The sequence below is a fragment of the Ctenopharyngodon idella genome, chromosome 7 (assembly GCF_019924925.1).
Source record: "Ctenopharyngodon idella isolate HZGC_01 chromosome 7, HZGC01, whole genome shotgun sequence".
NCBI classification, from domain to species: domain Eukaryota; kingdom Metazoa; phylum Chordata; class Actinopteri; order Cypriniformes; family Xenocyprididae; genus Ctenopharyngodon; species Ctenopharyngodon idella.
Window position 1 is genome coordinate 49,756,967 of NC_067226.1, and position 17,820 is coordinate 49,774,786.

At 40.2% G+C, this 17,820-nt stretch overlaps 2 protein-coding genes across 3 annotated transcripts; one reads left to right on the plus strand and one right to left on the minus strand.

The window, feature by feature from the left end:
- The first annotated feature begins 50 nt into the window (after positions 1-50).
- On the plus strand, positions 51-3,128 carry c7h11orf68 (chromosome 7 C11orf68 homolog). Of its 2 annotated transcripts, none has more exons than XM_051900091.1 (2): positions 51-293; positions 2,155-3,128. In XM_051900091.1, exon 2 carries the CDS (start codon positions 2,156-2,158, stop codon positions 2,897-2,899), a length of 744 nt encoding a protein of 247 aa, XP_051756051.1. In that variant the 5' UTR covers positions 51-293; position 2,155; the 3' UTR covers positions 2,900-3,128. The 2 variants fall into 2 exon arrangements, with proteins under 2 accessions (XP_051756051.1, XP_051756050.1); XM_051900090.1 differs by having other exon boundaries at positions 202-344.
- Positions 3,129-3,160: 32 nt separating this feature from the next.
- On the minus strand, positions 3,161-16,980 carry rela (v-rel avian reticuloendotheliosis viral oncogene homolog A). Its single transcript, XM_051900068.1, has 12 exons — positions 16,818-16,980; positions 11,375-11,413; positions 11,129-11,265; positions 10,761-10,906; positions 9,479-9,570; positions 9,046-9,180; positions 8,846-8,950; positions 8,413-8,628; positions 7,799-7,876; positions 7,622-7,714; positions 6,629-7,119; positions 3,161-5,742 (listed from the first exon to the last, which is right to left on the minus strand). The coding sequence occupies exons 1-12, from the start codon at positions 16,822-16,824 to the stop codon at positions 5,449-5,451; spliced, it is 1,833 nt and encodes a 610-aa protein (XP_051756028.1). The 5' UTR covers positions 16,825-16,980; the 3' UTR covers positions 3,161-5,448.
- Positions 16,981-17,820: the final 840 nt, after the last annotated feature.

A 17,820-nucleotide genomic window follows, 5' to 3' on the forward strand; every position in this document is an offset into this window, starting at 1 on the left:
TGCTTTACGGTTCGCTTTTTGTGCTTCCGGGGTTTTAATAAAGTTCCGAAGTCGAGGTGGAAACCGAAATTACTTTAAAACTAATTTGTATGAGATAATATAGACGTAGCTATATAGTTAAAGACGGTTTTTAATTATTGTTCATTTATTGTAGTTTTTTTCTTCTACGCCAGCGCTCCATTACAGCTGGTGGCGGTGTCATGCGCCAACAGAACATACCAACCGCGATTAAACAGAGAAGAAGAAGAAGAAGAAAACGAAGCGGAAACCGGAAGTGTTGAGGCGGAAAGCGGGTGAGAGCCGCAGTGACTCAGCAGAGTTTGACTAGAAAAACACACTACAGAGTGAGAATTTTACACTTTTAATACGTTTAATGTGGCAAAGAACATATTAAAATGGCGATACTGGGGTTTGGGATTAAATATGAGATTTTGTATCATGCCTGATGATGAAGAGTGAAGAGCTGACGATATAAACAGTGTGACAGATACAAAATCACCGGCGAACAAAATCATCTTCTGAGAACGTTCCCATTAAGTTATGAAAACATTATTTCTGAATGTCCTCAGAACGTCCAAAACGTTTTATTGCTCATGTAAACGTTAGAGAAAACATTAAAAAAACGATCAATTGTATCATTCTTCAGACATTATGGGAACGTTACTTTTGAATGTTCTCTGAACGTTTTTAAAACAGTAACATTTAAAAAACATTAGACGAACATTCACCTTTCATGAACGATGTATAAATCATGCTGCCTTCACGTGCTATCAGAATTATCGTAAATACTAGTTTCCTAGTTAAAAAAAAAAAGGACATGAACGCCCTCTCAGGTCAAAATTTGAATGCGATGAGATCATAACCACGACTTCAGAAGTGGGAAGTAGGAAATTTCCGATAGCAGGTGACGGCAGCATCGGTTACATAAAAAAGTAGTTCTAATTTGAATTAAAAAAGACTGATTACCCCCTGGTTTAACTGCTAGTTGGTCAGACTAGTTCTTAAAATACAGTGTTAACGATGACTAATTTTTTGCAACTTATAACCTTGAACTAACGTTCAATTAACGTTACGTTCATAACATTGAGAGAACCTTGCCAGAACGTTCTGAGAACGTTCCCTGTTAGCTGGGTCGTCATCTGCCATGATACAAAATCTCATATTTAATCACAAACCCAAGTATTGTCATTTTAATATGTTTGCTGCATTATAATTGATTATATATTTTGTCTATATAGGTGTTTCCCAGCTAACGGAACGTTCTCAAAACGTTAGCACAAAAACACTAGTCATGAAACGTTTTAGTTTGGACGTTTGTCCAAATGTTTTTTTAAATGTTACTTGTTTCAGAACGTTCAGAGAACATTCAAAAGTATCGTTCCCATAATGTTTACAGATTCATATAACCAAGAAAAACGTTAATAATAATGTTTTCATAACTTAATGGTAACCAAATTTTTATGCAACTTATAGCTTTGGATGAACGTTCTATTAACGTTACGGTCATAACATTGAGAGAACTTTGCACAGAATGTTCTGAGAACGTTCCCTGTTAGCTGGGTCGTCATCTGCATTGATACAAAAATCACATATTTAATCACAAACCCAAGTATTATCATTTTAATATGTTTGCTGTCGTATTATATCATTTGTCTGTTTGATTATATATTCTGTCTATATAGGTGTTTCCCAGCTAACGGAACGTTCTCAAAACGTTAGCACAAAAACACTAGTCATGGTTTTTCTGAATCATTTTATTTGGGACGTTCATCAAATGTTTTTTAAATGTTACTTGTTTCAGAACGTTCAGAGAACATTCAAAAGTAACGTTCCCATAATGTTCGAAGAATGATACAATGGAATGTTCCCATAACATTCGAATAACCAACAAAAAACGTTACTTTTTCAGATGGTTCAAAAATATTCAAGAGTAACGTTTTCTCTAACATTCATATAACCAAGAAAAACATTAATACGTTTTCATAATCTAATGGGAAACGTTCCTAGAAAAAAGCGCACGTACAGACAGAAAGACATTGTACTTGTTTAACACGGCGACTGATGATGAAAACACCCACAGACAGATAAACACAGTACAGTCACACGGACAGACGCTGCGCGTAACGTTAGTTTGTGGTCATTTGTGTCGGGCAGGATGGCGGAGGACGAGGCCGCAGGCCAGGCCGATCGGTCCGAGCAGCTCTCCGCGGAGGACTATGCGGCCGAGGCCATGGCCGCCGACATGGACCCCTGGATCATATTCGACGCGCGCAAAACGCCGCGGGCCGAGTTCAGCGGCTGGCTGGAGTCCAACAGGCCGTCGCAGGTCAGCCGCTACGGAGACGGCGAGGGCGGCACGGGCCCGGTGGGCTGGATCGCCATACGCGGGCCGCACTTCTGCGCGGAGGCGGGGGACGTGGAGGGCTTGCAGGAGAGCTGGGAAACGCTGCTGGACAGCGGCCGGAGCGTCACCTTCCACACCATCCGCGAGCTGGCGCTCAACCACGGCGTCCTGCACGGGAAGTGGCTCATGCACCTGGACACGGGCTTCAAGGTGGACCGCGCCTGGGAGTGCATCGCCAGAGCCGCGCTGGACGGCAAGATCTCCTCGGCCAAGGTGAGTCCCCGAGACCCGCGCTCCAACTCCAGACACGTCATCTGCGTGTACAACCAGAACTTCACCGACGAGGAGCAGGTGATGCGGCTGGATGCCACCATCCGCGCCGCCGGGGTCAAGTGTGTGCTGTACTACAAGCCCGACGTCTACACGTACCTGGGAATCTACCGCAACAACCGCTGGAAGATCTGTCCCACCGTCTACGAGAGCATGTTCGACTTGGAGAGCGTCCCGCGCCGCTCGCACATCGTCAACAAGGTCACCAACCTGGAGGTCACCTAGCCAAACCTTACGACTCTTTTGTTTTCCTTTACGAAACGTTGACGATTTCTGTTTCATTACGTGGAAATGACAATGGCAGGAACGCCAGAACTGCATGTGAATACAGCCGAAATGTTGAAGGGCTTCACTTTGTGTTATTCTTTTAAAACTTGTTTTGTTTTTTATATTTAATGAGGTTTCATTCGGTTCGTTTGTTCTTTTTGCCAAATAAACAACCAGGAGATTTTCAGCTGTGTGTCTCAGTGAAGTTAAAACACAATCTGCAGTTATTTGCATTTATTACAGATCAAATAATAGTACAAAAGCATACGTACACAACATCACGTCCAAACATGGGTTGGACTGCAGTAAGGCCACAGAAACATTCCCATCAGTCTCTCTTTCTCTCGTTTGTGCTGAATAACAAACACATGTGAATGCAAATACAGGTAATACAGACAGAACAGCAGAATGCATGGTTATTGTGAGGCTTACAGCAGTGTATATAACTTTACTGATCCTCCCGCTGTCGTACAGGAGCTTCAGATCAGATTATGTACAAATGTGAAAATGACTGGAAACTATACATGTAAAGAAAGCCGGTCACACGGAGCGGTTCACCGTTCCCTCGCAGAAGATGTCAGTGATAGTCAGTCTTGGCATAATATTGTCAGATTGAAGTCGTGCGTGATGTCTGTAATGGACCACCAGAACAAATGCACAGAAAATACAGGACAGAGATTGTCACTCGTACAGTCAGAGATACGGTCAATCGATATCTTTAGTTTCATTATTGGAATAGTGCTAAATATAATAGTGCAGTTTTATAACAAATATAAATTATAAAATGAATGTGTGTTTAGATTGTCTGTAGGGAGGCACCGATATGAAAATTTTGGCCGATACAGATAACCGATAATTTGAAAGCCGATAACCGATATATTGGCCGATAAATCTAAATCCAAATTTTTGAAAGCCTGATTACAAAAGTCTCGCCATTAAAAGCCATGTCCCAAACACACAATGATAATGTTCTCATTAGGGCTGGGAGAATAAATAGATTCATCTCCATTCGTTTTCAACAGCGGATGGCGCTCTAGGCTAGTTTTTAACCGCACGCTCAAATGCTCATGAAGAAGAGCGCTCGTGCGTTCGGCTGAGTCTGAGAATGTACTTGCACCTCAGAATGCTTTTATGACACGAAATTAATGTAAACAAAAATATGGAAAATATCAGAATCAATCCAGAATCATTTTGCAATTGGCGAATCAACGATTTATTGTCCCAGCCCTAGTTCTCATTATAATATTTAGTCTATATGACAGACTTGTGCTTTTGAAGTGATTTCAATCATATTTCAAGCAATTCAAAACCATAATGGCGGACAGTGCACATCTGAAGTGTCTCAGCTGAAGGAAATAATCCATTATTTATCGGCTTTAATATATCAGCCAAATTTTCTTATCAGGCCGATAACGATAACATTAAAAATGAACATATATTGGCTGATACCAGACCAGGAGATTATCTTTAGTGCTCTATGAAATCCATTTGATTTTTCCATTCCATTTTTTTGTTGTATTAATAATTCTTTATTTATTTTAGTAATCAAAAACCATGTCTTATTCATTGAAATCAAAGATTAAATGTTTAGGGCCTTATGAAATCCGCTTAATGTGTTGTATTTTTTCTGGATTTCAATTTATTATTTAAATTATATTCTGAAACTTACACACTTTAATAACAATTAGATAAGTTTAACAAAAATTTGATTTTTAGGGAAATCCATTTTCCCTCCAAATTCAATTGCATTTTTCCCATATTCCATGTTTTGTGTTTTAATTTTTCTGGATTACATTTTAATGGTTTAATTAAATTTGAATAATATAACAATTTAATAATTTATTAACATTTTCACAATAATAAGGCCCTATGAAAACTAAGTTTTATTTTTTTTTTAGAAAATCGGTTGTCTGTTATATTTTTTGGGGATTTATGATCCAATACAAATTTATCATCAAAAATGATGGTTTTACAATTAATTAACAAATTAATCCTTTAAAACTGGAAAGCAAAGCTGCACAACAGAGGTTTACTGTTAAAACTAAAACGAGGAAGAAAACTGTGATATTCCTTAAAAGATAATGTGTTTTTAAGCTATTATTACATTTCAGGAGTACATTCTTCTGTACAATAGTAATATAATCATAGATTCTGTAAGGACTTGGTAACTAAAGCTCAGTGTTTCTAAGGGTGTAATTCTGCACAGTGATTGGCTGAGCTGTTTGATAAGGCACTGTGTTTATAGAGACGAGGTTGATTCATCTGAACCTGCTTCTACCTCAGAAAATATTTGACACATTGTACACAAGATGCACATCTGATTCAAAACCGCCACCCAATATAATCTCATATGTGTTTGAAAAGGTTCAGAGACGGCGAGTTTAAATGTGTTTCAGCACCATATCAGGATTGACCGTTCATCTTCAAAGCGTTAATAAATCCTTCACCTCTGCATGAATAAGAGTTTTCGATCGACAGTCTTCCATCGTGTGTAAGAGAAGAAGCGTTTAGGTCGGGTGTCCAGACAGGAATCTGATCTGGTTGTTGCTGGTGAAGATGGACATTAAGCGGTCGTCGTCGATGGAGTTCAGCATGTCCGTGTCGTCGAGAACAGCGGGAGCTGGGGTCGACGAGCTTTCCATCATGTTCTCGTTCTGTAAGAGGGTGGCGATGCTGGGCGGGAAAGACATCCAGGTGGAGTTGTTGGCCGCTTGATCGGCGGGCTGCTCCTGGACGTCGCCGGCGTTTGTTGTAGTCATGTGACATACAGGCTTTCCAATTGATTCACCGCCTAACATGGCCTGGAACAGAGTTATTATCAATAACTGTTAAAAACAATTCTGGTCATTGAAGTAAATATGAAGAAGAAAATATATTAGTTGGAAAAAAATAAATGAACAGTTATTTTTGGCAGTGAACTAGAGTACGCACGTAACACGCACGCAATCTTATTCCTAAGTGACAGCGTTTCATCTCTGTATATTAAACTTTTGACAAGTACGATCACAGCGAACAATCAGATCTGTGTTCTGATCTTTTCAACCACACAGTGATTATTTCTCTTATAATGGGATAAAAGTTTATAGTTCAGATATAAACACTGATGTCTACAGTAGCGATCAAAATAGACTAAATCACCTTTTAAAATTAAAGCTTCAAAAAAAGATTGTATAATTACACCGTTACACCAGTAGGTGGCGAAAAGTGACTGTTAAAAAAATGTGTTTGTCATTGAATCATTCGTTCAAGAGATTTGTTCAAAAATGCTGATTCGTCCAGTAATGAAACAAGTCTTTATCGGTGTGTTCCAAACGGGATATATCGCCCTCTGAAGGGCACTTTGGAGTGAAAACAATCATGGCCGCCATATTGAAGGGTCGTTCCAAAATGAGGAGCTCAAAAGTGGCCACTTCAAAGGGCCCTTCGGAATGAAGGATTTCAAAGGGTACAACTGATGCAACACTTCAGGCCCCTACAATAAACTGAAAATAAGTTGAAGTTGAAGAAGGACTAAAATTATTAACTGGAAATAAATCAATACTAAAATAAAAATAAACCTTAATAGCAATATTTCTAAAAAAATAAAAAACCTAAAATGATAAAAGAACATAACAAAATGACTAAAAATGACACTAAAAATAATGTGGAACTAAAAATATAAAATTAAAAGCTAATTCAGAAACTGACCTGGAAGTCATCGATGTTGATGTTGATGCTGTCGACGTCCGAGTTTTGCACCTCGGAGAAGCTTGGGAACTCTGGAAGCTCGTCGTCGACTCTGAAGGTGTCGTCGACTCTGAAGGCGCCTCCGAGGGCGTTCTGCATATCTTGGGAAACTCCTCCGGTGTTCCCGACAGCACCCGCTGGGTTGATCTGCTCCGACGCAATGAAGCTGTTTAAGGTGTAGTCGTGCAGGTCCGACAGGTTGACGGTGGGGAAGTCCTGCGTGAGGCTGGCGGGAGCGATGCTTTGACTCGTGAAGCTGCTCACCGCCACCGCTTTGGGCTCACTGTCTACGGTCAAACTCTGCAGGAACTTCCACGTGTCGGCGACGGAGGTCGCTGGCTCTATTTTGAGCGAACTCTGAGCGGGTTGAGTGAACAGCTGCCCCGGAGCAGGGCCGAAGAACGAGGATGTCTGGGGCTTCATTGATGGACCTGCAGACGCCGCTGCCGCCGCTGAAAGACAACATTAAAAACACTGAGCATTCACAAAGATGAAGAAAGGATTGCCTGGTTACTCCCAAGGGTTTTCTCAGTTTCTGTCACCTGATGGTGTTTGGGTTTCTCGCCATTGTCACCTCTGGGTTTAAAAGACACTTAATATTGAGTAATATTATCAGTTTGACTGCACTGACACTATCAGATGAGAACAAAACACTGATCTGAATAATGACACTACAGAGCTGCTTTACAGCTGAATTTAAAATCGTCTCATATTTGTTGAAGTTTGCATCTGATATTTTCCTGTTTATCACTGTGAAGCTGCTCTGAAACAATCGGTGTTGTATAAAGCGCTGTAGAAATAAAGCTGACTGGACTTGCTGGCATGAGACATGACAGAATCACTGATGTGAAGGACAAACAAAATCAATAACAACTATAAAACTCCAGTATTTGTTATGAACATGTAACATCAGTTAATGCAAGATCAATGCTCAGCTGGTCGATCACTAGTTACCTGGAGGGAGGCTGGTGGTGGCCGGGGGTTTGGAGACGGCTAGAGTTCGTTTCGCCGTACTAAACTGCCGTCTGTCTGTCTGCACGGAGGATCCTGCACATAAAACACACGCATTCACTACAGAACTGACCTCTGACACCTCACAATGACATCATCTGACATCATACAAACACACACCTGGAATGATGTTGCTGAGTTTGAGATTCTGCAGCATCCCTTCTGTCCTCTTACGCTTCTCCATCAGCCTGTGCTCGTCTGCTCATTTAACCAAGCATGATGAAAGAAATAACCAAACAACAGCATGAGGGTCGATAATGACTGGATTTTCATTTTGAGTGAACTATTCTTTTGAGAACATAAATGCATAATGTAAAACAATGGAAGCTTGTTTCTGCCACAGAATAAAACATGAAAAAAAGGTAACTTTTTTCGCAATTGCGAGTTTATTTCTCACAATTCTAAACTTTTTTTCGTAATTGTGAGTTTATATCGCAATTCTGAACTTTTTTCACAATTGCGAGTTTATTTCTCACAATTCTGACCTGTTTTCCCAAGAATTGTGAGATCTAACTCAGAATTACAAGAAAAAAATAAGATTTTTTGTGAGGTATAAAACTGCAATTAAAAAGGTAATTGCAACTTTATATCTTTTTTTCTGATGCAAAATTGCAAGAAAAAGTCAGAACTGTAAGATAAGTAGCAATTACCCTTTCAATTTTTTATTCTGTGACGGAAACAAGCTTCCATATGAAACACAATGAAGCGCTAATGGCACAAACACATCCTCTCACCCGGGTCGGCCGGCAGGTACTGGAAGTCCATGGGCTCGCTGACCTCACGGTCGGACGGCCGGCGGAGCTGCATTTTCACCCGCACCGGCTCTGTCAGGTTGGTGTCGCGGTACGGCGGCGTGCGAAACACGATAGCCACCTGCCGGTGAACGTCGGCCTGTGAGAACGAGCCCTTACTTTCCCACGAGTCCCGGAAAAAACGCACCTCAATGTCCTCTGAAGGGAAGAACACGGAAAGAGCATTAGCTTGATAAACTAACACCTGGACAGGACCGTTTATGAGTAATAATCTGACTGACGAACACATTACTATCGTTAACTAAAACTATTACAAACATTTCTGTTAACCGAAACAAAGTGGAAATAAAATAAAAAAATGTATATTATTTGAACTAGCAGACACAGTTGCACAGACTGTAAGCGTAACACGCACCCTTCTGCACTTTGTCGCACAGTAAGAAGATCTCGTCTCCTCCGCGGCAGCTGCCAGAGTTTCTGTTGACGCGACAGATCTTGAGCTCGGCGGTGTTTGGAGCTCCTGAGGATGATGAGAGACAGAGGGACAGAACGCTCATGCTTACACAGCGTTTAACTCCATCACATTCACATGTGCGTTCAGCGGCGTCGACTCACTGTTGTCGTAGATGGGCTGAGACACGACGGGCTCCAGCGGGAACAGCTCTCCGCTCGGCAGAGTGATGGACACCTGGAAACACAGACGCACCGCGTTCAGGTCGTACTCCTCCTCCCAGATCTTCGCTTCAGGAACTGGAAAAAAAACATGCAAATGTTTTCAACACTGATAATAATCAGAAATGTTTCATCAAATCATCATATCAGAATGATTTCTGAAGGATCATGTGACACTGAAGACTGGAGTAATGATGCTGACAATTCAGCTTTGATCACAGAAATAAATTACACTTTACTATATATTCACATAGAACACAGATGATTTACACTGGAATAATAGTTCACTGTTTTTGATCAAATAAACAGTCTTGGTGAGCAGAACAGACTTCTTTGGAACAGAGCTGTTGTGCGTGAGTGTTTATCAGTCACTTACTATTAAAGGGGTTGTTTTGTGTTTGCAGTCGACAGGAAACTGCATCTCCCACATCCTTCTTCTTTACGCACTGAATACCCAGATTCTGGAAACTGAAAGAGAGAAATGAGTCGGCAGAGCGTTATGAGAAACGGATCAAAGACGCGGCAACAGACGCTTGGAAAACGGACGGTCTGCCGGAAACCTTGCAGCTACGAGATGGAGCTTCCTTTGAAAAAACACGCAACAAAACAGCATCTCTGAACCGAAACAGGAAGCACAAACTGTGCCAGACTCTAAATTTAGTGCTGACCAAAAATAAACACACTGGTCAGGGCATCTGCAGGGTTCAGAACATTCGAGGCTTTTTAAGGTCAAAATAACATGAATACAAACAAAGTGAACATGGTATGAGTGAGAACATACTGAACCATTAAACAATTTGAACAGTTCAAATAATACACAAACTAAAAGATTTCTAAAATGATAAACCTCACACACTCTCACAGACAATCTCGCACATACACACTCACACGCATACACTATACACACGCACACACTCGCTCTCGCAGACACTCGCACACACACACAGTCGCACACTAACACACTTACTCCCACACACATACACACTCACTACACCCACTAACACACTCGCAAACGCACTCTCGCACAGACACATACACTAACACACACTTACTCACACACTCACACACTAACACACTCGCACACACATACACACTCTCTATATACACACGCACAAACACTAACACACTCGCACACACACTAACACACTCGCACACACACTAACACACTCGCATACACATACACACTCACTATACACGCGCACACACTCACTCGAACACGCACATACACTCACATGCACACACTCTTGCACACTCACACACACATTCTCGCACACACACAGTCGCACACACACACACACTTGCACACAGACAGTCGCACACACACTCTCACGCACACACACACACTCTCGCGCACACGCACACACACAGTCGCACACACACACACTCACGCACACACACAAACACAAACACTCTCGTGCACGCACACACAGTCGCACACACACTCTCTCGCGCACACACACACACACACTCGTGCACACACACACACACACTCTCGCGCACACGCACACACACAGTCGCACACAAACACTCTCGTGCACGCACACACAGTCGCACACACACTCTCTCGCGCACACACACACACACACTCGTGCACACACACACACACACACTCGTGCACACACACACACACACAGTCGCGCACACACACACACACTCACCTGTGTATCCGCCGCTCCTGTAAATCGGCCTCGTAATATCCGTGTTTGCAGTCTTTGCCCACCAGCTCGTGTGGGTGTGGCTTGTATGGCTGGTTCTTGGTTACCAAGGAGATCCGCACTCTCAGGGGTCCGCTGTAGTTGTGAACCTATGAAAAGAGCCGCAGAGAGTCATGTGACCCGTATCCATGCGGTGTCATATATCAGGAACTGCACACACTCACAAAGTGCATAATTTAAGTTGATCAGCATCTGAATTCCAGCATGAGCTGGAACAAACGGATGTATATGATAACACTACAGACGCTGTCTCAGGAGTCAGGTGACCAGTTTCAGGAGCAGATCTCCTCTGTGAAGGCAGTGTGTCTCACCTTGATGGCGGGGTGTGTTTTTGTGGTGTCGTTGCTCTTCTCTCCAGGGATGCTGCCGGCGGATCGGCCTTCGCATTTATAGCGGAAGCGCATTCCTCGTGCTTTGGGCTGCTCCATTATCTCCACGTACGGAGGGCCTTCAGAGAAACACAGCTATGATTACAACTGATGAATGCGTGAGAGAGCGACTGTAGTTAAATCCCAAGCTCAGGCTCAGAGTACGTGACATAAAAACACTTTTCCTACCTTGGGACACCGGGGACGGTCCCCACTGGTGAAACAGTCCTGAAGGAATGAAAGAAATGAAAGACACAATAGATTAGTAACACAAAGCAGTTTACAACAAAAAGATAAACTCTCTTGAGAGAGAGAGAGATTTCAATCCCGCCAAAAACGAGACAAAGCTGATGAATCTGAGAAAATAGTGCTAAAGTACATCAAACAGCTGTGCTTCTGCCTTCTGACTGGTCAATCCGGTTTTGCAGCGGTGATACAGAAACTACTACTTTGTATCGCCAGCTATAAACCTTCGTTTACATGAATTTCATTTCATGCATAGGGTTTTAATGAAAATGTAGCAGAGCTACATGATTCTGGATAATTCAGAATCACAACTTTTTTTGTTTCAAATAGAGATCACGATTGTTCCACGATTCTGAAAGTGCAAAAGTGAAAGATAAATAATGATATTAAATAATAATAATAATAATAATAATAATAAACTAAAGTTAAATAATAATATTTTAATAATAACAAAATGTTAATTGCTAAAGTAGATGAATTATTTAAAAAGACGGTTTGATGAATGATTCAATGACTCACTCATAAAGACTTCGCTTATTTCATTACTGGATGAATCAGTGTTTTTTTGAACAAATCTTTTGAATGAATGATTCAATGACAAATACATTTTTTAACAGTCACTTGTCGCCACCTACTGGTGTAACAATGTAATCAATACAATCTTTAATTAAAACCGTTATCTCTGGATCAGCGAAATTACAGATCTGAATGTTCCGGTGTGATTTTTTCCAAAGGTTTAATAGACACAGGTGAATTAATCAATTAATCATGCAGCTCTACTATTAAGCCTATCATGATTATGAATTTTGTACTGACGATTAATTGTCCTACAAATTGCAACTGGCGATTTTATTCATGCCACTTACAATGTAAGCCGAGCCTACTTTTTATTTGGAATCATAATATATATAATATCATAATACAATTTATAATAAAAACAGGCCCATATGATTTACTTTAATGCTGTGAAAATAATATTTAAGTTATTTATAATATTTTAAAATATAATTTCCCTTATTTGGAAGGCAAAATGTTACAATTATTGAGGCTATGTCAAATAATTAAAAAAAAATAACCACGATCAGATCATTAATAAATAATGGCGACAAGCCTAAAATACTATGATTGAATTAATGCAGAAAGATATCTAGTCTCAATAAACAGTCTAATACCAAGAGAAATGGCAGATCCGGCATAACATTTTGTCCTTGCTTTAATTGAGGTTGTTATTTTGATGATTATTTAATTGAGGATTATTTTGCTTCCTAAAAAGAAGAATTGTTTCACCCCTAGTTGGTGGGAAAACATTAAATATGAAGGAATATTTAATATTTAACACTGCTCTCTAAGGTACGATCATGTGTGTACTCATGTCCGAACGATGGACTGAACAGAAGAAATAAACCGGAGAAGATTTAAGGCGGAGCCTCAGAGCCACACCCATCTATTACATCATCACGGACCGACGGGAATAGGTGTTTACCAGCTAGAGCAAACTTTTCATTTTGAACTCCCGAAACAAACTCCAAATGAATGTTGTCTTGGTCTGATTTTGTTTGAAATGACGTCACACCAGTTCGTTCTTCGATTTCACTTGAACGGAAAATTACTAGTACAGTTTCCTGACTTTTTCTTACAGTGTGTTATTATACTGTATGAGACAATAAAAGAGATTACTGAAAGTAAGACGGAGGGAGGGATGAAGAGGAAAATCCAGAAAGGGAGGGATCCAGTGAACACACTCTGACCTACTTCACCCTGGAGTGTACAGTGATGATGACTAACCCGTCTGCACTCCAGACCTCTGACTCCGCATGTAAACAGTCTGCCATGACGATGCATTAAAATCAACATGAAGCGGCGTTCATAACAAACTTCACTTCAGTAACGTCACGTTTTTACAAGAGAAACAAAAACATCAGGAACTGACGATGATGAAAATGGTCTGATGACATCAGCTGAAATCACTTTGGGAATCTGAAGTGAGAATCATTTACTGCAGGAATCATCTGGATTCAGACTGATAAAGTGCCGGGTCACACCTCACAGACTGAGTACACTAATAAAATCTGATAAATCTGGCCGCGTGACTTCAGCGATACAGGCCAGACTTCAGGACAGCAACGCTCGCATATTAGAACTAGTTAACCCATAAAAACAGCCCATTTGCAGGAAAGCGAATGTCGCCCTGGTTCAACACTGCATCTGTACTCTTTCTTGGATTATTAGGATGGAAATGAGTGTGTCAAGGTTAGGCTGGTTAGCGACACTGCTGGCAGATACCAGAACCACATGATTATTATGATGGAAAAAGCATCTTTCGGCAGTTCAAATGTAGCTTCTGATAAAACACATTTTTTAAGCAACATAAGAATGGAGGAACTGCTGTTGATCTTTATGGTCACGTTTCAAATGGATCATTAAAACGGCTGTTAATATGGGGTGTGAAAGTGGCCAAACTTTTGTCTTTTGTCTAAAGGTTTAATAATTTGTTCCACTTATTTAAAAAAAAAAAAAAAAAAGATTTTTCTGACTATGATTTGGTATGTCAGGTTGAAAGACTTATTAAAATGAGTCACTGAAGAGGTGAAGACGAGGACAAGAGAACAGTAAACCACTCAAACACACACAAACTGTATGGATATGATAAGACTAGCCTACACCGTACAGAAGGTCAGAATTCTTACACATTTTGAGAGAATTGATTTGTGTCTGTTGGACTGTGATGGGTCATGTGACAGACGGGTCTGGCTCTGCTACTCTCAGATGCAGTGAAAACACAGATTAGACTTTGTTAGTGTACTTCCACATGTAGTGTTTGTGAGGCAGTACAGGGCCCAATGATATAATAACCATAATGACATCTATATTACAAAAATCACAGCCTGTTTGAACATAAACAACATCTGCAAAGTTACGACGCTCAAAGTTCAATGCAAAGGGAGATATTTTCTTTTACAGAAATTGCTGTTTAAGGACTGGTAGAGACTACAACGAGCTTCTTCATGGGTTGGTGACATCACAAAAAACCCAAAATTTACATAAACCCCGCCCCCGAGAACACACAACAAAGGGGGCGGGGCCATGTTGGGCTGCTTTAGAGAAGAGGAAGAGTTGTTGTAGTAGAGTGTTGTTGACATGCCGTCATTTTACGCCGGACTGCTTCACAAACGAGGGTCAATTCAACACAAAAGATTAACATGACGGCACATGCTAGTGGATGAGTTGAATCAACTCCACAGCAACTACATAAATTTATCCACTAACCATTCAGAAACGTCTAAAAGTTGTAACTTCTTCAATGTAAGGCTGAACACCGTTACTGACAATCCTCATTTTGGCTGCGTGAGATTCTCCAGCTTTGTTGTTGTTGAGCTGTTAAAGCTCCGCCCTCTTCTGGAAAGGGGGCGGGAGCAGCAGCTCATTTGCATTTAAAGGGACACACACAAAAACGGTGTGTTTTTGCTCACACCCAAATAGGGGCAAATTTGACAAGCTATAATAAATGATCTGTGGGGTATTTTGAGCTGAAACTTCACAGACACATTCTGGAGACACCAGAGACTTATATTACATCTTGTGAAAGGAGCATTATAGGTCCACTTTAAATATGTAAATGAGCAAATACCTAGACCAGGGGTACCTAGACCAAACTTTAAAATAAATAAACGAAACAATAAATAAAAATTAGAGTAAAATATATTAGAGATGCACTGAAATTTCAGCTACTGAAAATTATTGGTCAAAACAGTTATTTTTGGTTTCAGGCCGAAATGGTTTTGGAGGGAAACACTTCTCTGATGGCACGTTTTGACTGTGTTTAGCGTGTGACACAACGTGGATAAACAGTTCAACATGTCAGCTGTGTGACACTAGCTCTTGATCGACTATATTAATTTCTCGATTGTAATCAGTAATGATATGGTTTCTCAAATCTAAAATCTCTTAGTCACTGCTGTTTTCTGTTGATGTGTGAACAAAACTTTGTAGCTCGCCTGTCATCCAATAATTCTTACTTTTAATATGGAGCAAAGTCTCAACTATACAATTCTGTCAATTTTATAATGAAATTCAAACAAATGTGGTTTTGGCGCTCTTTAATACAGCGTGGCATATCACTGGAGTGCCTCAGTTCATCTCTTCCTCTTTACTACTATTTACAGCAGCAAATAAACATGAATGAACATCTGAAGATCCAGAACTACTGAATGAATCTCTTACTGAATTAATCATGTCTCATGTAATCGATCAATCAATGTTTCAATCGCAGAAAGATGTCAATAAAACAGCTTGAAAGCTACACAATGTCACTTAACATCACATTTACCTCAGAAAAGCCATTCAATGACCATAAACTAGTTTGAAAAATAAACTCTAGAGAAGAGCATATTGCTAAATATATGAGTTGTATTACATATTCATTCTATTTTTGTCTTCATACATATGTTTGAAAAAATCTGTTATGAAAAGTTATTACAGTTTATTGTCATTTAAATGTTTATATTTCACCAACAAACTGGAGTAGAAACAATTGTTATTAAAATTTGTTATAAAAACTATTTGAATGTTGATTACTAAATACATTTGATTAATTAATTGACTATAAATTTATGTTTTATTTTCAGTTTTGGTTTTCAGCCCAGAATTTTCATATATATATATATAGGCTACACACATAGTACTATAGTGATATAGTTATAAAATTAAAAAAAAAATACAAATTAAACACATATTTACATATGTATTTATAATAAACAAATAGCCTAAAAGAAAATGTTTATATTGATGACCTACTGAGGGCGTCTGTAAAAGCAGGTTTAGTTTCACTATTAATTGTGAGGACAGTGACGCAATGTTTTTAATTAGGAGATGATGTTTACTAGTCCAAACCCACCCTTAACTTACCCATCACACACACACCTGCACTGACCAGATTAAACATCATCATCCGAGCTTTTATGTCAAAATTATGATTTACCAAAGCACGATTTTACTCTGATGTGGCGGAAATGGGGTTTCACTGTATCTGTGACGACAAAACATCTGTCCTATCAACTGTGTTGTGTTGTTTTGTGTGTGTGTGTGTGTGTGTGTGTGTGTGTGTGTGTGTGTGTGTGTGTGTACACAAACACACACCTGTAGGCCGTAATGCGTCAAAACTAAAGTCGTGTGGACGCGCGTTGACGCGTCGCGATCATTTGTGTGTCGGATCCTCGTCAACCGTCCTGAAGAACCGGAGACTCGCGGAGGAACCGATCGCCCGTTTCTCTCAGGCGAAACCGAGAGCAAAACTTTACATTCGGGACTTTCCCTTCCGCGCGGACACCATAACACCCCGTTTCTGCCGTTCAGATGAATAAATACGACATTATAACAGTCGACTTACCGTCCATGTCGCGCGTCACTGCCGCTCGGGTCACACTCGGTCGTTTTTTGACGTTTCCGGGCTGTAGTGAAGAATGAACGACAAACCGCCGCAACAACACTTTCCCTTCCGCGCGCTACCGCGGAAATACAGTCACCGAGTGTGCGCGCGCTCGATTTGTGCGTGGAAAAACCCGGATGACGCGTCTACGTCGCCAACACAACACAGACGAAACTACTGAAAACACACACACACTTAACACTTTACAATAAAAAAATAAATAAAAAAAACCTTAAATCGCAGAATAATTTTAGGGAAACATCTTAACGTGAATCTTTATTTCTCTCAGCAGAAGTTTAATAAAATCGAGTGTAATTCTTCAGAAGATCAGGCCTTCACCAGCAGAGGCCGCAGAAACTCCTCTGAACACTCCTGGACATACACCAAACTACATGAGCACTTTAATATTATGAATCAAATACACACGGCAAAAGGATATGATTTAATGTTGGAGATTAAAATCTATGTCAAATATAAGATGGATGTAACAAATGCATAAGCATAAAGCAAAAATCTATCTATCTATCTATCTATCTATGTCTGTGTCTGTGTCTGTCTGTCTGATTTTAATGTTGTGGGATGGAGAATAAAGTGAAAATCTGTAAATCTTTGTAGATCTTTCAGATATGACTGCATTTCTGTTGAAGCAATAATAATACAATATAGCTGTGAGCAGCAGTTATCGGGGTTCAAGCTCTTAACCATATGCATAAAAAGGTATTATGTTGTAATTAGCAAGCCTATAACCAAGTCGATTATAGATGTAAAAGACCATTTACAGTAAATACAGGCAATTTACCATAGGAAATATATAGTTTATAAAGCTTTTTAACACTTATTGAGGTTGAGCCAAAAACCTAGGACTAGTTCGCCAAAGTTGGTTTTCAAAATAATCTCCAATATTTAATGAATGATTTGATGGACAGCGGCGGTCCTAGAGGCAAAGGTGCTCAGAATGAGGAGT

Bases quoted from the DNA above. Each gene is read 5' to 3' on its own strand.
- c7h11orf68 (XM_051900091.1), top strand. From the start codon at position 2,156: ATGGCGGAGGACGAGGCCGCAGGCCAGGCCGATCGGTCCGAGCAGCTC.
- rela (XM_051900068.1), bottom strand. The intron at 8,951-9,045 runs GTGAGTCGACGC...CATCATCCTCAG, and splicing joins TCAGCCCATCTACGACAACA to GAGCTCCAAACACCGCCGAG. The intron at 7,877-8,412 runs GTGAGAGGATGT...TTAAATGAGCAG, and splicing joins GTACCTGCCGGCCGACCCGG to ACGAGCACAGGCTGATGGAG.